Here is a 23,051-nt window from a genome sequence, read left to right as displayed (position 1 = left end):
CAGTGTTGGTGGTCTCTTCTGCTCTGCAGCCTCAGGAGTGCCCACCTGACCAGGCGGTGAGGTCTCTCTCCCATGGGGTTTGGGAGCAGAGACCTGCTGCGGGCCGGGATCCGCAGGTTTGGGACTCCTGGTAAACACAGGAAGTGCCTGATCCTAGAGGAATTTTGCCTCTGTGTGTCCTAAGTTCACCAGGCAGGTCTCTTGCAGCAGAAAAGTTGGTCTTACCTGTGGTCCTGAGGCTCAAGTTTGCTAGTGGGGTGCTGCCTATGAGCTCTCTGCGGAGGCAGCAACCAGGAAGATCTGCGCCGCCGTTTTTGGGAGCCTCTGTGCACCAGGGTTCCAGATGGCGTTTGGTGTTTTCCTCTGGCGTCCGAGATGTGTGTGCAGAGTGCAGTCTCTTCTGGTTTCCCAGGCTTGTCTGCCTCTCTGTAGGTTTAGCTCTCCATCCCATGGGATTTGGGTGCAGAGAACTCTTTATCTGGTCTGTCCCTTCAGGTTCTGGCGGTGTCTCAGGCCTAGGGGGATGGATTTTTTTTTAATACTGAACCAATCCTGCACCCCTGTGATGAAGCCTACTTGACTGTGATAAATGATGTTTTTAAATATGTTTTTGTCCTTAATTCGTGGATACTTTACTGATAAATTTTGTATTGATATTCATAAGTGAAATTTGTCTGAACTTCTCTGTTGGGTCTTGGGGTAGTTTAGGTATCAGAGTAACTGTGACCTCATAGAATGAATTAGGTAGTTCTCTTTCTGTTTCTATTTTGTGGAATAGTTTAAGGAGCATTGGAATTAGCTCTTCTTTGGTGTCTGGTAGAATTCTGCACTAAAACCTCTGCCCCTGGGCATTTTTGTTTTACTTTGGACAGTTTTTAAAGACTGCTTCTAATTCTTTAGGGGTTATGAGTCTCTTTAGATAGTTTAGCTGGTCTGGATTTAACTTTGGTTTGTGGTATCTGTCTAGAAAACATCTATTTTGCCTAGATTTTCCAGTTTTCTCATGAGTAGGCTTTTGTAGTCAGATCTATGAGTTTTTAATTCCCTCACTTTCAGTTACATCTCCCTTTTCATTTCTAATTTTGTTAATTTGGATACTTTCTCTGTGTCTTTTAGTTAGTTAGGCTAAGGGTTTTATTGATGTTGTTGATTTTCTCAAAGATCCACTTCTTTGTTTTGTAGATTCTTAGCATTTTTCTCTTTTTTTCCTAATTGATTGATTTCATCCCTAAGTTTGACAATTTCCTGCTGCTTAACCCCCTTCGTTATGTTTGTTTCATTTTGTTTTAGAATTTTTAGGTGTGGGGTTAAGTTGCTAGTTTGGGATCTCGCCAACTTTTTTATGAAGGCACTTAGTGATTATCAATTTTCCTCCTAACACTGCTTTCATTGTGCCTCATTATTGTGGGTATACTGTGCCTTTATTTTCATAGATTTCTAGAAAATCTTTAATTTTTCTTTATATCTTCTCTGTCCAAATTATCATTGAGAAGAAAGTTGTTCAGTTTCCTTAAATATGTGGGATTTCTGTTGTTTTTGTTTTTATTGAAGTTCAGCTTTAGTCCATGGTGATCTGATAGAATGCATGGATAGGATTGTTTCAATCTTCTTGTATATGTTCTTGTATGTGTTTCAATCTTCTTGTTTTATGAAGTGCTGAGGAGGGGTATTTCCTTATTTTGCTTTAATATGTTCTGTAGATATCTGTTAAATCTATTTAATTCATAAATTCTGTTAGTTTCACTATGTCTGTTTAGTTTCTATTTCAATGATCTGTAAATTGGTGAGAATAGAGTATTGAAGTCTCTCACTATATTGTGATGTGTGTTTTGAGCTTTCATGAAGTTCCTTTTGCAAATGTGGTTGTCCTTTCATTTGTGGTATAAATGTTCAGAATTGAGACTTCATCTTTGGGATTATTTTGTTTGATGCTTGTGGAATATTTTTCCCCATCTCTCTTGATTACTTTTGGTTGAAACTTTATTTCATTGGATATAAGAATGGCAACTCCATCTTGATTCTTGGGATCATTTTCTTGGAAAATGTTTTTCTGATCCTTTACTCTGAGATAGTTCTTTTGTTTGTATGTGATTGGTGTCTGTGGTGTTAAGCATTAAAGTAATACATAAACCAAGAGATGCCTAATTATCACTCTATAATCCCAGATTATCTCTTATCCTATATTTGAAAGCCAGGTGTTCTACCACTTTGGCAGATGTCCAGTCATCTTTTTTCATGGGAAGATACTTCTCAAGGGATCTCAAACTGTGTTGTCCTTCATGTTTTATATAAAATGAATATTAGTTTTTATCCCAATAGAAACAACTTTAGTGAGTTATTAAGTGATATATATGCACATACTTTCATATTTATCTATAATTTTATAATAATCCATCCTCCACAGTGATTTTCTCTGACATTATTTTTGCAGTGCATACATTTAAACTTCTGCTATGAGTATAGAGTAGATAGTTTCATTATGAGGTTTGCTAACCAGCAGATACTTCAAGGTTGGCAACAATAGCAATCGAGTTTCTACCACATTGCTTACAGGTAAAAATAATAATTATAGCAAGAATTAAAATAACTCATTGCCACCTAATCTCACAGAAAATAAGGGAGCATGGGCAAACGTGATTTAACCTTAGGTCTTTTTTCAGATACCTGGAAAATCTTTATGAGAATTTTTTAATCCTTTTGTATAATTTTAGGGATTCAAAGGTGCACTGCTCATTGACTCCACTTCTTTCTGATAGGCTGTTTTGCCCTTACCATAAGAAATGCATTTACATATCTGTAGAAGTCTTGTTTTATAACAACATATTTATTCTGTGTTATAACTGACCCTGCTACCATTATTCCAGACAAATTACTCTATTTGATTGTTAGTTATAATAGTTACTGATGCTTGTGATGGTCTTATTTTCTATCAGTCTGATAGTTCATTTGGGATTATAGTCACATTTTATTTTGACTTAATGTTGAGTATCAAAAGCTAAATTCAAAGAATAAAGATTTTTTGATGCCTTAATTTTTTGCCAGAGGTATAGTTATCATTTATCATTGAAGCTACAACATGTCTAATTATTATCATTTATAGACTAATTTCGTCTACTCAAATATGTTTTACTATTGTTTCAATCACAGGAAATCTACATGCAGACTTCTACTCATCAGGGTAGGATTTTAGAATTTTTAAAAATGAATGTTTATTTATAATTTCAAATTATAGCTCTTTTATTAATTATTAAACTATTAATTGTTTTGACATTTTGATACAGGACTTCTTCACTATGTAGACCAGACTAGTATCAAATACAGAGATCCACATTCTTCTGCCTACCAAGCCCAAAGATTATAAGCATATGACACCAGCACTTAGAGAAAATGCTGCTGTTTAATCAGTATTGTCCACTGGATTCCATGTGGCTCCTTTAATGGAGATTGTACCTTTTTAAAACAATATGTTTTAAACTTTTATATCATTATAACCAAGTATCTTATTGATATAGCAGTTGTCATCTAAAAACTTGATAAATTTCATGATCCCATAGTTACCAAGTAACAAGGTCATGACTTAAATGGCGGGCTATGTATTCTCTTGTTTTTCTGATTATATTGGAATAGTCCCAGGTGTCAACTCTGGCTTAGAATTTTCCTGAGAGTTATATTTGTAGTTCCACAGTTTATCTTATCCTTTTGACATTTGCTGTTAGTCAACACATGACTAAAGCATACTACTGTCAAATAATGGAGAGGAAGACCTTTATTAACTGTGCCCATAAAATCATAGTTTTGAAATAGTAAATATCAGAGAGGTCTCAAAACAATTTTATTAGAATTGTAGTGCCTATTCACATACACCATGTTATATTTATTGTGTTCTGCATCTACTTAAATAGTATTATTAATTTATTCTCAGGTCTGTTTTCTCTAGAAACTACTGCTCTGTATTACTATGTGGTTTTTTTTAAGTCTTTTTGCCTCATGAAACTAAGTTTCTTGACATTTTTACTATATAGTATAATTTTCTTCATGTTTCTTTATATGTAGGTTTTGGCTGCTAAATTGTCTTCTAGTTCTTAAGAATCTCAAATTTTAAAAGTTTGAGTCTTCAAGGAATACTGAAAGCTAATAAAAATACCCCAAGCAAAACAAACTGGATTCATCAGTGTAGATAAGTGGTTGTTTTGATGGACCACCCAAGGCTAACGGACAGTATTCTATGGATATGTAAATATATATGCCTCAATTTAGATTTGCATATGTTTCTTACCAATAAGGCTAGTTATCTTTTTTTGCTGACCAGTATTTGATTAAATATTTCAATAGTAGAATAAGGGAGTGAATCAATTGTTCTCAATGAGAGAGGAAAAACATGACATTAAAGAGCTATGATTAGTTTTTTGGTGGTCTATAGTGGACCATTAGAATACCTTTAAAAGGGGGAAGGCAATTTCAAAAGGAACATCATGGAGGTCAATAGGAATAAGAGGTTAGACTTTTGATGAGTTTTAAAAAGACAATACAGTTAATTATACACGACACAGGATATTGAAAATCATCTAATACTGTGTATTAGAATAGGGTTGAAAGTAATTTATAAAACGCATTGACTTTGTGCTTCATTGTAACACATGACAAATATCCATATTTCTGTTGAAAATTTACTTGAGCCACAGTGAATCCTTTCTAGAAAAGAGGAATGTTTCTGTAAACAGAGAGTGGGATAGAGTATATATGAATTATGGGAAGTAGTGAAAGACAAATATATGTGACCTGGTGACAAAGGCCTTTTCTCCTGTGTGTCTTATCCCAAGTCTTACATATAGATTGGGATGTGCAATATATTCATAGAAAATACTAGCGTGCATAGGCTTAAGTTATGTTTTGCTGATGCTCCATTTACCTTATTTGCCTGAATCATGGAACTAATTGCTTCTCAGGTTTTTTAGATAGTTTACTTTCAGGAATCTGCAATTACCTGGGATGGACTTTTAAAGGCTAAGGAGCATCATTTAACACTGTAGAAGAGTGAGCAGGAATGATATTATATAGAATAAAGACATGTTGAGAATGTAGAGGGCAAAGGAGGCAAAAGTACTCTATCAAGAATTCTATGATGTTGATCAACCACATAAGAAAGTTTTTAAGTCCTTGTAGTCTTTGAATAAAATTGAACCAATTAGGAAACATAACTGAGTTATTTTTGTTGCAGTATGTTACCCCCTTAAAAGAGCAAGACTAACAGCAATGCACATAATTTGTGTGTTTACTTATAAAGTTAGTCTTCAAGAGTTTTAAAAGTTTTTAAATGACTTTATTAGTTATGTTTAAATGGATGAATGTGATTATTTCCTTTCAATAACCAATTAATATGCTCAAGAATGAGGACTGCTACTTTTAAGTTATATAGTTTGATGTTTTATGAATAGGGAGTAGAATGTAGACACTGCAATGTTCTGCTTTATTTAGGGGTGACACATTATGTTTATGCTGAATGTGTATATGAGCAATTAATTATAATTTGGGTGCAACCATCAGGACAAATAATTTAGGGATAAATGATATTCAGATTCCATCAATATATTGACTGACCAAATCTTATGTTGAACTATGTTCATACTCTATTGATAAGTCCAGAGAGATTGGGAGAATTAGAAGCAGAAAGTAACAACTGAAAGAATTTTATAAAGCTATTTGCTGTCCAAATGACTAGTCATTAAGAATATTTTTACTGAGTACAATTCACCCATTTTATTATATGTTTGTTCTTGAAAGATATGGTTTCAGATCCGAGTCACTGATTTCTATGTGTTCAAGAGAGGAGGATGAATATTATTCTGAAATCCAGGTAATCAGAGATTTTTCAGATAGATTCTTGACCTGAGTTTTTCTTTGTGGTGTTTGAATTGTTTGAACATAGCAGTTGTTGAACTATCTGAACTATCACAATTTTAGCTGGACAGTTGGCTAAAAAAGCATTTCTTTTCAAAATGATGATAATCTAATGCCTTTATTGTGAAAAATACCAAAACATAGTAAATATTTAGGCCAAAGAATGTACTAGTATTAGAGTATATATATATTATTATTATTATAATACTATATATTATACTATATATAATATATAGTATTAGAGTATATATATAATATATATTATATATTATATATATACACACATATATATGTATATGTATATATATGATAGAATATTAAATTTACTCCTTTTATATTTTTTCTTTTATTTGATATTTTCTTTACTTACATTTCAAATTTTATCCCCTTTCCTGATTTGCCCTGGCTCCATATATACTCCTTTGTTGGTGGTTTAGTCCCTGGGATCACTGGGGTGTCTGGTTGGTTGATAGTGTAGTTCTTCTTTTGGGGTTGAGAATCCCTTGAACTCATCCAGTCCTTTCTCTAATTTCTCCATTGGGGACCCAGTTCTCAGTCCAATAGTTGACTGCAAGCATTGACCTCTGTATTTGTCAGTCTGTGGCAGGGCGTTTTAGGAAACTGCTATTTCAGTCTCCTGTTAGCATCCCCTTCTTGGCATCTACAATACAGTCTGGGTTTGGTGAATGTATGAGGGATTGATCCCCATGTGAGACAGTCTCTGGATTGCCTATCCTTCAGTTTCTGCTCCAAATATTGTCTCTGTGTTTCATTCTGTATTTTTTCCCTCTTCTAAGAAGGACTGAAACATTCACACTTTGGTCTTCCTTCTTATTTAGCTTCATGTGATCTGTGAGATATATCTTGGCTATACTAAGTTTTAGGCTAATATCCACTTATCAGTGAGTGCATACCATGTTTGCTTTTCTTTGTTTTGGTTACCTCACTTAGGATGGTATTTCCTATTTCCAACCATTTGCCTAAGAATTTCATGAAATCATTGTTTGTAATACCTGAAAAGTATTCCATTGTGTAAATGTACCACATTTTCTCGATCCATTTCTCTGTTGAAGGATATCTCAATTCTTTTCAGCTTTTGGCTATTATAAATGAAGGTGCAATGAACATGGTGGAGCATATATCCTTGTTATATGATGGAGTATCTTTGTGGTATAACCAGGTCTTCAGGTCATACTCTGTCCTGTTTTCTAAACAACTGCCAGACTGATTTCCACAGTAGTTGTACCAGCTTGCAAACCCAAATGAATTTGCAAGTTGCTTGAAGAATTGTGTTGGAATTTTGATGGGAATTGCATTTAATTTATAGATTGCTTTTTTTGCAAGATGGCCATTTTTACTATATTAATTCTGCCAATCCATGAGCATGGGGGAATCTTCCCATCATCTGAGATCTTTGTTTTCTTTCTTCAGAGACTTGAAGTTCTTATCATACAGATCTTTCACTTGCTTGGTTAAAGTCACACCGAGGTATTTAATATTATTTGAGACTATTATGAAGGATGTCATTTCCCTAATTTCTTTCTCAGACTGTTTATCCTTTGAATAGAGGAAGCCTTAACGAGACTAAACAGAGAGCACAGACAGAATATCCAAATTAACAAAAATCAGAAAGGAAAAGGGAGAAAAAGAAAACAAAAACTGAAGAAATTCCCCAAATCAGCAGACCCTACTACTCATCCAAACTTGAAAATCTGGATGAAATGGACAAATTTCTGTAGAGATACTAGGTAACAAAGATAAATCAGGATCAGATAAGCCATATAAACAGTCCCACAATCCCTAAAAAAATTGAAGCAGTCATCAAAAGTCTCCCAGCCTAAAAAATCCCAGAAAGAGAGGGGTTTAGTGCAGAATTCTCTCAGACATTCAAAGAAAACATAATACAATAAAATAATTACATAAATACATAAAACAATTACTTTCAAAGTAATACAAAAATGCTCAGTAAAATCTCGCAAACCAAATCCAAGAATACGTCAAAATTATCATTCACCATGATCGAGTAGGCTTCATTCCAGGGATGAAGGGGTGGTTTAATATAAGGTAATCCATCAACATAATCCACTATATAAGGAAACTTAAAGAAAAAAACACACGATCATCTCTTTAGATGTTGAGAAAACATTTGACAAAATTCAACACCCCTTCATGTTGAAAATCATGGAAAGATCAGGAATTAAAGGAATTAAAGATATTAAACATAGTAAAAGCAATATGCAGCAAACTAGTACCCAACATCAAACTAAATGGAGAGAAACATGAAGCAATCCCACTAAAAACATTGAATATATAAGGTTGCTGACTCTTTCCTTACTTATTCAAGACCATACTCAAATTCCTAGCCAGAGCAATTAGACAACAAAAGGATGAAAAAGGAATACAAATTGAAAATTGCAGATGATATGATAGTATCCATAAGTGACCCCAAAAGTTCCACCAGAGAACTCCTAAACCTGCTAAACAACTGCAGCAAAGTGGCTGGTTATAAAATTAACTCAAACACATCAGTAGCCTGCCTATACTCAAAGGATAAACAGACTGAGAATGAAATTGGGGAAATAACAACCTTCACAATAGTCACAAATAGTATAAAATACCTTGGTGTTACATTAAACAAACAAGAGAAAGATCTGTTTGACAAGAACTTCAAGTCACTGAAGAAAGAATTCAAAGAAGAGCCCAGAAATGGAAATATCTCCTATAAGCTCATGGATTGGCAGTATTAATATAGTAAAAATGGCTATCTTGCCAAAAGTAATCTAAAGATTCAAGGCAATTTTTATCAAAATTCCAACTCAACACTTCTAGAGTTAGGAAGAGCAATTTGCAAATACCTTTGGAATAGAAAAAAACAATTATTTCAAAAATATTTCTCTACAATTAAAGAATTTTGTGGGAATCACCATCCCAGACTTCAAGCTATACAGCATACCAATAGTGATTAAAACCACATGGTATTGGTACAGAGACAGGCAGGTAGATAAATGGAATTGAACTGAAAACCCAGAAATGAACCTATACACCTATGGTCACTTGATCTTGGACAAAGGAGCTAAAACCATCCAATACAAAAAATTAGAATTTTCAACAAATGGTGCTGGTTCAACTGGAGGTCAGCATGTAGAAGAATGCAAATCAATCAAACTAATAGAAGGAAAAGTGGGAAGAATCTTGAGCACATGGGCACTGTAGAAAATTTCCTGAACAAAACACCAATGGCTTATATTCTAAGATCAAGAATCAACAAATGGGATCTCATAAAACTACAAACCTTCTGTAAACCAAAGACACTGTAGTTAGGACAAAATGGCAAGCAAGAGATTGGGAAAAGATCTTTACCAATCCTACAACTGATAGAGGGCTTATATCCAAAATATACAAAGAACTCACGAAGTTAGACTGCAGGGAGACAAATAACCCTATAAAAATGGGGTTCAGAGCTAAACAAAGGATTCACAGCTGAGGAATGCTGAATGGCTGAGAAGCACCTAAAGAAATGTTCAACATCCTTAGTCATAAGGGAAATGCAAATCAAAACAACCCTGAGATTCTACCTCACACCAGTCAGAATGGCTAAGATAAATAATAGCAGATGCTGGTGAGGATGTGGAGGAAGAGGAACACTCCTCCATTGTTTGTGGGCTTGCACACTGGTATGACCACTCTAGAAATCAGTCTAGAGGTTCCTCAGAAAATTGGACATTCCACTACCTGAGGACCCAGCTATACTTCTCTTGGGCATAGACCCAAAATATGCTCCAACATACAACAAAGACACATGCTCCACTATGTTCATAGCATCCTTATTTATAGTAACCAGAAGTTGCAAAGAAGTCAGATGTCCTTCAACAGAGGAATGGGTATAGAAAATGTGGTACATCTACACAATGGAGTACTACTCAGTCATTAAAAACAATGACTTCATGAAATTCATAGGCAAATGGTTGGAATTAGAAAATATCATCCTGACTCAGGTATAGCAATCACAAAAAAACACATGGTATGAACTCAGTGATAAATGGATATTAGTCCAAAAGTTCGAATTACCCAAGATATAATCCACAGACCACATGAAGTTCAAGAAGAAGGATGATGAAAGTGCAGATGGTTCAGTCATTCTTAAAAGGAGGAACAAAAATATTCATATGAGGCAATATGGAAACAAAATTTGGAGTAGACACTGAAGGAATTGGCCATTCATAGCCTCCCCCACCTGGAGATCCTCCCCATATACATATCGTCACTTATCCCAGACAACATAGCTGATGCCAAGAAGTGCATGCTGACAGGGGCCTGATATAGCTATCTCTTGAGAGGCTGTGCCATATCATGACAAATACAGAGGCGAGTGCTAGCAGCACAGCATTGAACTGAGAATACAGTCCCCATTGCAGGAGTTAGAGAAAGGATTGAAGGACCTGAAGGGGCTTGCAACCCCATAAGAACATCAATACCCAAAAACCAGAGCTACCAGGGACTAGACTACTGCCCAAATAGTACACATGGACAGACTCATGGCTCCAGCTGCATATGTAGGAAAGAATGATCTTGTTGGGCACCAATGGGAGGGAGATACTGCCAAAACTCTTTGGGGTTCTGCCAAAACTCAACCCCACAGTGTAAGGGAATGTCAGTGCTGAAAGCAGGAAGGGGTGGATTGTGGTTGGGGAACACCCTCTTACAAGAAGGGTGATGGGGGATGGAATAGAGTGTTTATGGATGGGAAAGAATGTAACATTTGAAATATAAATTAAAAATCCAATTAAAAGAAAGAAAAAATGATTTCAAGAGGAAGACAATACAGTGTTTCTCTCTGTCTCTCTGTCTTCCTGTCGTCCTCTTTATTTCTGTCTCTGTCTCTGTCTCAGTCTCTCTCTCTCTCTCACACACACACATTTGCATGCGAGTGAACACACACACAAGCACACACACACAAACACAAACACACACACACACACACACACACACAAAGAATTGAAGATTCAGAAATGAACCCACACACCTATGGTCACTTGATGGTTTTTTTTTTTTTTTTTTTTTTTTTTTTTTTTACTTTCAACACACGTGGAGTGTCTTTTTTTTTTAATTGTGCAAGAAAAAATTTATTTAAAACCCAAACAAAAACAATATCATTAGCATAATAAAAGAAAACTTCAAGAAACATAGGATACAATAGGATACATTGTTTTTCTTTTTAGCAGCTTTTCAGTTTATTTAGAGTCATGCAATTTCTATGGAAATATGTGGGCTGAGAAGTCTTCTAGATACTTTTATGATGTGAAGGATCTAATAAGAAAGAGTTTGAGAAGTTGTTTCAAGTTTCTTTCCTCAGATTATCAATGAAAATGTGTTTGAGTGCACTTGTTTCTGGAAAACATTCCAAAAAAATGTTTACAATTGGAACATTTGCTTCAATGATGGGATTCTAAAATAAAAATTTGAAGCAGGAGTTATATGTTGAATATTACATTTCATGATGACAGACAAAAAAGTCCCCCAACTTGTAGTAGAAGAAAAAAAAACAAGTAATAAAGAAAACATCGATAATCACAAATACTCTTTAAAGGGGTATATTCCAGTCTATCCTGTTGTGTTCTGCCATTTCTACCAATAATATAACTGAGTTATGAAGCTCACTTCAATGTCCACTATAGGTTTGTTGGTTTGATGTGTTTAGCCTTTACTTTACTGAACAAATTCTTCAAGGATTTGTTTTGCGTAGGCTTGGATTTTCCTTTGAATCTACTTTATTTAGGGTTCTTAAACTTTTTTTTATTAACTTGAGTATTTCTTATATACATTTCGAGTGTTATTCCCTTTCCCGGTTTCCAGTCAAACATCGCCCTAATCCCTCCCCAGTCCCCTTCCTTATGGGTGTTCCCAACCCCATCCTCCCCCCATTGCTGCCCTCCCCCCAACAGTCTAGTTCACTGGGGGTTCAGTCTTAGCAGGACCCAGGGCTTCCCCTTCCACTGGTGCTCTTACTAGGATATTCATTGCTATCTATGAGGTCAGAGTCCAGTGTCAGTCCATGTATAGTCTTTAGGTAGTGGCTTAGTCCCTGGAAGCTCTGGTTGCTTGGCATTGTTGTACATATGGAGTCTCGAGCCCCTTCAAGCTCTTCCAGTTCTTTCTCTGATTCCTTCAACGGGGGTCCTATTCTCAGTTCAGTGGTTTGCTGCTGGCATTCGCCTCTGTATTTGCTGTATTCTGGCTGTGTCTCTCAGGAGCGATCTACATCCGGCTCCTATCGGCCTGCACTTCTCTTGCTTCATCCATCTTGTCTAATTGGATGGCTGTATATGTATGGGCCACATGTGGGGCAGGCTCTGAATGGGTGTTGCTTCTGTCTCTGTTTTAATCTTTGCCTCTCTATTCCCTGACAAGGGCATTCTTGTTCCTCTTTTAAAGAAGGAGTGAAGCATTCACATTTTGATCATCCATCTTGAGTTTCATTTGTTCTAGGCATCTAGGGTAATTCAAGCATTTGGGCTAATAGCCACTTATCAATGAGTGCATACATGTGTGTTTTTCTGTGATTGGGTTACCTCACTCAGGATGATATTTTCCACTTCCAACCATTTGCCTACGAATTTCATAAAGTCATTGTTTTTGATAGCTGAGTAATATTCCATTGTGTAGATATACCACATTTTCTGTATCCATTCCTCTGTTGAAGGGCATCTGGGTTCTTTCCAGCTTCTGGCTATTATAAATAAGGCTGCAATGAACATAGTGGAGCACGTGTCTTTTTTATATGTTGGGGCATCTTTTGGGTATATGCCCAAGAGAGGTATAGCTGGATCCTCAGGCAGTTCAATGTCCAATTTTCTGAGCAACCTCCAGACTGATTTCCAGAATGGTAGTACCAGTCTGCAACCCCACCAACAATGGAGGAGTGTTCCTCTTTCTCCACATCCTCTCCAGCATATGCTGTCACCTGAGTTTTTGATCTTAGCCATTCTCACTGGTGTGAAGTGAAATCTCAGGGTTGTTTTGATTTGCATTTCCCTTATGACTAAAGATGTTGAACATTTCTTTAGGTGTTTCTCAGCCATTCCGCATTCCTCAGCTGTGAATTCTTTGTTTAGCTCTGAACCCCATTTTTTAATAGGGTTATTTGTCTCCCTGTGGTCTAACTTCTTGAGTTCTTTGTATATTTTGGATATAAGGCCTCTATCAGTTGTAGGATTGGTAAAGATCTTTCCCAATCTGTTGGTTCCCATTTTGTCCTAACCACAGTGTCCTTTGCCTTACAGAAGCTTTGCAGTTTTATGAGATCCCACTTGTCGATTCTTGATCTTAGAGCATAAGCCATTGGTGTTTTGTTCAGGAAATTTTTTCCAGTGCCCATGTGTTCCAGATGCTTCCCTAGTTTTTCTTCTATTAGTTTGAGTGTATGTAGTTTGATGTGGAGGTCCTTGATCCACTTGGACTTAAGCTTTGTACAGGGTGATAAGCATGGATCGATCTGCATTCTTCTACATGTTGATCTCCAGTTGAACCAGCACCATTTGCTGAAAATGCTATCTTTTTTCCATTGGATGGTTTTGGCTCCTTTGTCAAAAATCAGGTCACTTGATCTTTTACAAAGAAGCTAAAAACATTCAGTTGAAAAAAGACAGTATTTTCAACAAATGGTGCTCATTCAACTGTAGGTTACCAAGTAGAAGAATGTAAATTGACCCATTCTTATCTCCTTGTACAAACTCAAGTCCAAGTGGATCAAGGACATCTCTATAAAACCAGATACTATTAATATAATGGAAGAGGAAGTGGGGAAGATCCTTGAACTTGTGGGCACAGGGGAATATTTCCTGAAGAGAATTTCAGTGGCTTATTCTCTAAGATCAACAATCAAGAAATTTAACTTATAAAATTAAAAGCTTTTCTTTAAGACACAGGACACTGCCAATATGTCAGAACTGCAACCAATAGATCTGGAAAAAGTTCTTTATTAATCCTACATCCAATAGAGGGCTAATATACAATATGTACAAAGAAGTCAAGAAGTTAAATCATAGAACCTATTAACCCTATTAATCATGGAGTAAAGATCTAAACAAATAATTCTCACCTGAGGAATATTGAATGGTGAAGAAGCACCTAAAGAAATGTTCAACATCCTTAATCATCAGGTAAATTCAAATCAAAACCACCCTGATATTCCTTCTCACTCCAGTCAAAATTGCTGCTGGTGAGGATATGGAGAAATAGGAACCCTATTCTATGACTGGTGGGACTGCAAACTGGTATAATCACTGTGGAAATCAATCTGGTGGTTCCTCAGGAAGTTGGCAACAGTACTACCTGAGGACCCAGCTATACCACTCCTGGTCATATACCCAAAAGACGCTCCAACATATAACTAGGACACATATTCCAGTATGCTCATAGCAGCCTAATTTATTATGGTGAGAAGCTGGAAAGAACCTAGATGTCCCTCCACAGTGGAATGGATGCAAAAATGTGGTACATTTATACAATGGTGTTCTACTCAGGTATTAAAAACAATGGCCTTTGAAAATCACAGGCAAATTGATGGAACCATAAAATATCATCCTGAGTGAGGTAACCTAGTCACAAAAGTACACACATTGTATGTACTTAGTGATAAGTGGATATTAGGCAAATAGTTTGTAATACCCATGATATAACTCACAGACCACATGAAGCTCATGAAGAAGGAACACCAATTTGTGGATGCTTTAGTCCTTCTCAAAAAGAGGTATAATATATTGATAGGGGCGGCAACTTGGATGGAACAGAGGAGGGAAAAAAGAAAGGGAGAGCAGGTTTAAGTATGGAAAGAAATGGGAAGAAGTACAGAGGGTCAGGAAATTGAACAGAGGTGAGTAATTGTGAGAGATGTGTTACTGTGGGTAGCAACCAGAAAGTCCCAGATGCCAGGAAAAGAAGGAGTTCACAGGACCCAACAGGGATGAGATTAACTGAAATGCCCAAAAAACAGGGAGGGAGAACCTATACTATATTCAGAGGTTAGGCAAGAGTCCCTGTGGAGGATGAGGCCACCTACTCATCTCCAGATTTTTTTTAACTAAGAATTTCTCTGGTCTAAAGGAAATATGGGAACAAAATGGGGAGCAGACTGAAGGAAAGACCATCCAGAGACTGCCCCACCTGGGCATCCATCCCATATGCAGCCACCAAACACAGATACTATTGCAGATGGCAAGAAGTGCTTGCTGACAGGAGCATGGTATAGCTGTTTCTGGAGAGGATCTACCAGAGCATGGCAGATACAGATGCAGATGCTGGCAGCCAATCACTGGACTGAGCATGTGGACGCCAATGGAAGAGTTAGGGAAAGAACTGAAGGAGCTGGAGGTCTTTACATAGCTTCAACTGCATAAGATGACCTTTTTTGACATCAGTGGGAGGAGAAGCCCTTGGTTCTGTGATGCTCTATTGTAGGGGAATGCCAGGACAGTGAGGTGTGTGTGTGTGTGTGTGTGTGTGTGTGTGTGTGTGTGTGTGTGTGTGTGTGTGTCTGTGTGTCTGTGTGTGTCTGTGTGTGTGTCTGTGTCTGTGTGTATGCGCGTGTGGAGGCACCCTCATAGAAGCAGGGGATGGGGGATGTGATAGGGTTGTGGAGGGGTAAATGGAAAGCAGATAAGATTTGAAATGTAAATACTTAAAATATCCAATGAAAAAGTAATCAGTTGAGAGTCTGGAGCAAATGAATGCAAGACAAATTCTCTACAATTCTGCCACACAACCACCCCTTATAGTCTATTGTTAAAATCTATACATAGATACTTTCAACTTGGAGTTCAAGATAAAGTCAATTAGATTTTTTTACTCTTTTCTTCATCCTTTTCATTTATGTTGGGACCAGCTTGACATCATTTCTATAACAGTATTTCAACAAAATGTGAAGATTTACATATCCTCAACTTGCATAGTGACATTGATGTTTCATTACTTAACTTTTCTAAATTAAGGTTCTCACTACCTGTGACTTAAATAGAAAGTGATTAAATTGTCATGCTTTTTAGAGAATAGACTAGAATTTTATGTGAATTCAAAATTGTCTTTCATAACTCATGCTGGTGTATTAAAACTGTGTAATTGCACAAAGACCTTCTACCTTGCCAAGAATAAGTAAGTACCTGGATCATTCCAGACACTGAATGAATGTCCTGATGCTTTTATTCACAATAATGTTTACTAGGCCCTAGTGACATCCTCCCTTCATTACAGAAGAGCTTTTATATTTCAATGAATGTTTATGTGCCTTATGTTAACAAAACAGATTCACATATTATCTATTTAAATTTGTGAATTGATTTTTCTCTATCTCTAAACTTTCCACAAAATTAATTATGATTTTTACATCTTTGTTTTCCTAAACAAAACTGATTCTAAAAATTTAAGGTTTTCTCCAGATAGCATAGTTTGTATTCTATTAGTAATCCAAGAGTCTTATTCTAATACTAATTTATTATTCTCAATAACATTTATTTAAAAATCAAGGTTTTGATATAGCAAGCACACTAGTAATTATCACATAAGTATGTATTTTATAAATCATATTTAAGTTTGGTAAGAAATATAATTTTCATAGGATGACCTTAGCTCCTTGTTGATTTCTGCATATAAATTTATATTTCTGTTTTTAGACTTATGGTTTAGCATATGGTAATATATGAGGGAAACCTGATGACTTCAAGAGCATATAAAATTTTCTATGCAAATATTCTGATTTTTAATTATTTATTACTTTTAAGTTTAATCAAAATAGGAACTTCAGCTCATTTTGATGTCTCTTTATTATTATATATTTTAGCAAGACATTCCTGAAAATATTATGGAAAACGGTGTGGATGATTTACCAGAAGCTTCCAAAATATATGATGCTGTAGAAGAACAAAAAGGTAATGTTATGTTTATCGTGTAATATTAATTGACATAAGTTTGTTTAATGATCACAGATAACGTAGCCAAATACAATGAACTACTAATTTCTTGTTAATTAAAACAAAAGTAAAATGTCAATATTTTAGGCCAGAACTATTTTCATACAATTGTTGACAGAACAATGTCAGTAAAAGAGTTGCCTTTTATTTTATTTTTTAAATATTTTTGAGAATATCACTCCTATTCAATGTATTTACATCATTTTAACTCTTTCCTTTATTCCTCCACTCTTCTGTGCTGCTGACTCTCTCTTGTTTGTGACTTCTTTGCCTATACTACTGTTAATGTAATGACACCTCTCTCTCTCTCTCTCTCTCTCTCTCTCTCTCTCTCTCTCTTTCCCCCCCCTCTCTCTCTCTCTCTATCTCTCTATCTTGTGTATGTGTATGTGTTTGTGTGTATCTGTTAGGTGTTGCTTACACATAAAAGTATTTAAAGTGGACTACTGTAATTGTATAACCTATTACAGAACTCATCTCTGGAAAAGAAACCTAGTTTGTCCTCTCTCAACAGCCACTGATTTCCTATTCTTCATCTAGGGATGTGTATTTTGAGATTTCCTTCATGCATATTAGCACCTTACCTGGTGTTGTCCTTTTGCAGATATCTGTATGATATCATACTTTTCTAATTTCATGGTTCCAACATCTAAGCTATGCATAGTAGATACTATATAGCAGCAAGAGTCCTGGCTCCAGATCTTGTAATCTATATCTCCTCACTTTTGCTATTTTCCCTGAACCTTAATTTTAGGCCTGTATAAGTGGGGGTTGGGTACTATATAGTCACTAATTTTATTTTGTATTACTGTAGCTATCTGTAATACTTCTTTTTTTAAGTTCTTACGGTGATTTAACTTACAAGTTGGCATAAGAAAAGAAAGAACAAAAGTTAAAAATTTAATCTGAGAATAAGCCTTAGTCCATTCATTGTCATATATTTTTTCACACAAGCAAAGCAATGTAAGAGCATATACTATTTGCAGACTAAGGAATATATAGTATATAAGATGAGCCATACAGCTTTATTATTTTCTCCATTTTTTTGTTTCTTTTAATAACATGTTTTTCCTTGAAAATGTATCACATGTTAAAAATGATACATTGATTATAGGCTATTTCTATTGATCTTGATTGTCCTCCAGAACTTTCTTGCAATAACCTATTGGTAAGGGTACCATATATTTGACACATAGAATAAGGCAGCATCAAGCCAGTGCTGACTTAAATCTTCATTTCTACTGCTTATCTTTAAAAGAGTTGAAAGATGTTATACATCCTACTTAAAAAGAAAGAATAATCATCAATCAGACCAAGCTATAGAACGTCAGAAATTCAAAAACACCTGGAGTAACCAAAAACTTTCTGGTTGGAATTAAGTCCCACTCCACAAGATGAAACCCACAATTGTTATGACTGGTATAAAAAATCCATGTTTGACATGCTGTAATCACTAGAGAAGAACCTACTACTACCATTTTACTGTATTTTACAATGTATTTTATTTATTTATTTTTATTAGATATATTTCTTTACTTACATTTCAAATGTTATTCCCCTTCCTGGTTGCCTGTCCATAAGCCCCTATTCCTTCCCCCTCCCCTATATGGGTATTCCCCCTATACATCCCCCTTACTGCCCCCTCCATATTCCCCTGCACTGGAGGTCCAATCTTGGCAGAACCAAGAGCTTTCCTTTCCACTGGTGCCCCAACAAGGCTATTCTCTGCTACATATGCAGTTGAAGCCCTGGGTCAGTCCATGTATATTCTTTCGGTAGTGGATTAGTCCCTGGAAGCTCAGGTTGTTCTTATGGAGTTGCAAGCTCCTTCAACTCTTTCAGTTCTTCCTCTAATTGCCTCCAAGGGGGTGTCCTGTACTCAGTTCAGTGGTTTGCTGCTTGCATTGACCTCTGTTTTGGGCATGCTCTGGATGTGTTGTAATACTTCTGTCTGCTGCATAAAGGAACTTTGTTGATGAGAAATAAGAGCTACATTATCTCTGGGCATTACAATGGCTATATGAATCATACTTAGAATTCAGAAACTATACTGATAGAAGAAAGTAATACCAGGAGATTAACCTAGGGTGTATGATTTCTCCATCCATGGGTAATAGATTAGGTTTACAGTACCAAGCATGAGTTATTCATTGAGTGGGCCTTTAAGACCAATGAGAAAACTGTTGCTTACTTCAAAAGTAAAAGTGCTACTATCATACTATAAAGGATATCTTGCTCAGCTCAGAGATATTTTGAGTTGAACCATCGTCTGTTAGTGAGACTACTGATTGCCCACCTCCATTGGTACTTTGCCTACTGCATTCTCATACTACAAAAGTAGATTTCTAAGTCAGCTCCAGGTAAATTCATTCAAATTCTATCTGAAGTATGTGGCATCTATAGCACTAAGGTCTAACAACAGAAACTATTTTGCTTGTTTCAATTATTCCCCGTGTGTGTGTGTGTGTGTGTGTGTGTGTGTGTGTGTGTGTGTGTGTGTGTCTGCGGTGGGCATACAATGAATGTGTTCCTGTATATGAAATCTTAAAATGTGGATTTTAGAAAGCATTATCATTTATTAATTTCTTGAAGAATTAGTCAAAAAATTGTATGACATGAAACAGGCAACATGTCATGTCTATATTAGAAATTTTATGTAAGGTTTCATCTATAGATGATATTTAATTGAATTAGAATCAACTTTTTTTAAAAAATCTACTTATATATTTATTTTAATTCCTTATGATAGAACATTATTTATCTAATTTATTTTCATATTTTAAATAAAATGTGTGTATTTGTCAGAAGAACTAGGATTAGAAACAGTACTGGATTTAAAACTGGAAAATAAAGACATATGCCATAAGAATGAAGAATACCAAAACTTGGTATGTATCTCTTTAAATTGAAATTTCTTATTTAATACTGTTTGTTTTAATGATATTACCATAGGCCAATGTAAACTACCTTTAAGCATAATACTTTCATTCAATAGGTGATAATTTAACATTAAAATAAAAGACTTTTATCTCCTATAAATCATGTGGTATACTTAGATACCAGTAACATAGGTAGTCATTATCTTGTTCAGTAAATAATTATATGATTAAATGTGTGCCTATGTCAAGCATTTTTCATGGATAAAGTGTCTCATGGCTCTCCATTTCAAATAATGTATAATATAAAAATTAATGACTTCCAAATCGGATTCATTTACAAAAGATGATTCTGCCTGAAAAACTAAATTTGTGATGTGTTGATTAGATTAAGTTATAATAAGGAGCATTTTTTCCTTATGGTCATTAAATTATTTCAAGATCCTTATTTGAAGAAATAATATAATCATATAATCTGTAATCATGTAAGTTGAATATTAAGAGTGCTTGATTATAGAAAGAAAGCTTAATTGTAAAGCAACAACTGAAATGATTTTGCTCATTTCCGTGAAAAAAAAATCAATTGTTGTCCAATTCATATCCAGTGTCCTTAGTGAATGAATACATGTTAGGAATTGAGCTAGTATGCAGAATTCACATAGATTCAAGACACTATAGATTTCCCTATTTCACAATCTTTTCAGACATAACAGACAGTAATGAACTTACTATAACATGAGGATATTCTGAAAATATTTTTAGCTTTTTAATCTTTCTAAGCCTTTATCGTGCATATCTATTATATGCTGAGAAACTAAGCATTGAATTCTCCTCATGCAAGCCTATGTTATAGTAACAGGATACAAAACATAACAAGCAACTGTTTTATTTCAGAAAGGTGCATTTTAGTGTAGATAAAACATATGATATTGGGAGGATTTAGGGATGCTTGTTATTAGTATAGGATAGGAGAGAAAATGGTATTTTGTTATCAGAAATCTATTCATGAAGGTTAAAATGTCTTAGAAAATGAGTATGTGTATATGTACACTCAGTGACTATCTAGTAGGCTGGCACGACTGAACATATGCAATTGTGGACAACATCATTGCATAACTTGTAAAGTTCCTGAGTAATGAGAATGAAAGATGTGGCTACTTTGGAAACACATAGAAGAAACTTGGAAATGCTATGTTTGGGAATATTTAGGTTCACTGAGAACTATTTGCATACCAAATACAATTTTATTACTTGGCGATAATATAGAAAAAGACTTTTGTCTTTTTTTTATCATTAAGATAAAGGTTTTTTCTGTATAAGAAGTTAATAAAATGTGTCAGTTCTATCGGTGTCAGCGCCTGCACCGACATGGTACTGAGAATCAGGCAAAAGCCTGCAGGATTAAACACACACAAACACACACACACACACACACACACACACACACACACACACACACACACACACACACAGGTTATTCGTGTCAAGCCAGAAGAGGAAGAGAGAGAGAGAGTCCTGTACCTTAGCTTTTTTTTTTTTATTAACTTGAGTATTTCTTATATACATTTCGAGTGTTATTCCCTTTCCCGGTTTCCGGGCAAACATCCCCTCACCCCTCCCCTTCTTTATGGGTGTTCCCCTCCCCATCCTCCCCCCATTGCCGCCCTCCCCCCAACAATCTAGTTCACTGGGGGTTCAGTCTTAGCAGGACCCAGGGCTTCCCCTTCCACTGGTGCTCTTACTAGGATATTCATTGCTACCTATGAGGTCAGAGTCCAGGGTCAGTCCATGTATAGTCTTTAGGTAGTGGCTTAGTCCCTGGAAGCTCTGGTTGCTTGGCATTGTTGTACATATAGGGTCTCGAGGCCCTTCAAGTTCTTCCAGTTCTTTCTCTGATTCCTTCAACATGGTTCCTATTCTCAGTTCAGTGGTTTGCTACTGTCATTTGCCTCTGTGTTTGCTGTGTTCTGGCTGTGTCTCTGAGGAGCGATCCACATCCGGCTCCTGTCAGCCTGCACTTCTTTCTTCATCCATCTTGTCTAATTGGATGGCTGTATATGCATGGGCCACATGTGGGGCAGCTCTGAATGGGTGTTCCTTCTGTGTCTGTTTTAATCTTTGCCTCTCTATTCCCTGCCAAGTGTATTCTTGTTCCCCTTTTAAAGAAGGAGTGAAGCAATCACATTTTGATCATCTGTCTTGAGTTTCATTTGTTCTAGGCATCTAGGGTAATTCAAGCATGTGGGCTAATAGCCACTTATCAATGAGTGCATACCATGTGTGTTTTTCTGTGATTGGGTTACCTCACTCAGGATGATATTTTCCACTTCCAACCACTTGCCTACGAATTTCATAAAGTCATTGTTTTTGATAGCTGAGTAATATTCCATTGTGCAGATGTACCACATTTTCTGTATCCATTCCTCTGTTGAAGGGCATCTGGGTTCTTTCCAGCTTCTGGCTATTATAAATAAGGCTGCAATGAACATAGTGGAGCACGTGTCTTTTTTATATGTTGGGGCATATTTTATATGTTGGATATAAGGCCTCTATCTGTTGTAGGATTGGTAAAGATCTTTTCCCAATCTGTTGGTTGTTGTTTTGTCCTAATAACAGTGTCCTTTGCCTTACAGAAGCTTTGCAGTTTTATGAGATCCCATTTGTTGATTCTTGATCTTAGAGCACAAGCCATTGGTGTTTTGTTCAGGAAATGTTTTCCAGTGCCCATGTGTTCCAGATGCTTCCCTAGTTTTTCTTCTATTAGTTTGAGTGTATGTGGTTTGATGTGGAGGTCCTTGATCCACTTGGACTTAAGATTTGTACAGGGTGATAAGCATGGATCGATCTGCATTCTTCTACATGTTGACCTCCACTTGAATCAGCACCATTTGCTGAAAATGCTATCTTTTTTCCATTTGATGGTTTTGGCTCCTTTGTCAAAAATCAAGTGCCCATAGGTGTGTGGGTTCATTTCTGGGTCTTCAATTCTGTTCCATTGGTCTGTCTGTCTCTGTACCAATACCATGCAGTTTTTATCACTATTGCTCTGTAATACTGCTTGAGTTCAGGGATAGTGATTCCCCCTGAAGTCCTGTTATTGTTGAGGATAGTTTTAACTATCCTGGGTTTTTCTTATTCTAGATGAATTTGCAAATTGTTCTGTCTAACTCTTTGAAGAATTGGATTGGTATTTTGATGGGGATTGCATTGAATCTGTAGATTGCTTTTGGTAAAATGGCCATTTTTACTATATTAATCCTGCCAATCCATGAGCATGGGAGATCTTTCCATCTTCTGAGGTATTCTTCAATTTCTT

At 36.0% G+C, this 23,051-nt stretch overlaps 1 protein-coding gene across 10 annotated transcripts in view; it reads left to right on the top strand.

Moving 5' to 3' along the window:
* The window catches only part of Potefam2 (POTE ankyrin domain family member 2), a 178,727-nt gene that overhangs the window by 70,687 nt on the left and 84,989 nt on the right, over positions 1-23,051 (top strand). For 6 of the 10 annotated variants that reach the window (XR_010060365.1, XR_005494531.2, XM_039094164.2 and 3 more), the window contains 4 exons: positions 3,148-3,178; positions 5,782-5,854; positions 16,730-16,817; positions 19,665-19,747. Coding sequence is in view for 6 of the 10 variants with exons in the window: in XM_039094164.2 (XP_038950092.1) it covers positions 3,148-3,178; positions 5,782-5,854; positions 16,730-16,817; positions 19,665-19,747 (275 nt within the window). In the remaining 4 variants the exon portion in view is untranslated. Of the gene's footprint in view, positions 1-3,147; positions 3,179-4,053; positions 5,855-16,729; positions 16,818-19,664; positions 19,748-23,051 lie in introns of those variants that run through there. The other 4 variants (XR_010060368.1, XR_010060367.1, XM_039094170.2 and 1 more) reach the window with 3 other exon arrangements.

This window comes from Rattus norvegicus, chromosome 1 (genome assembly GCF_036323735.1).
Source record: "Rattus norvegicus strain BN/NHsdMcwi chromosome 1, GRCr8, whole genome shotgun sequence".
Lineage (NCBI taxonomy): Eukaryota > Metazoa > Chordata > Mammalia > Rodentia > Muridae > Rattus > Rattus norvegicus.
This window is presented reverse-complemented; position numbering and strand designations above follow the sequence as displayed.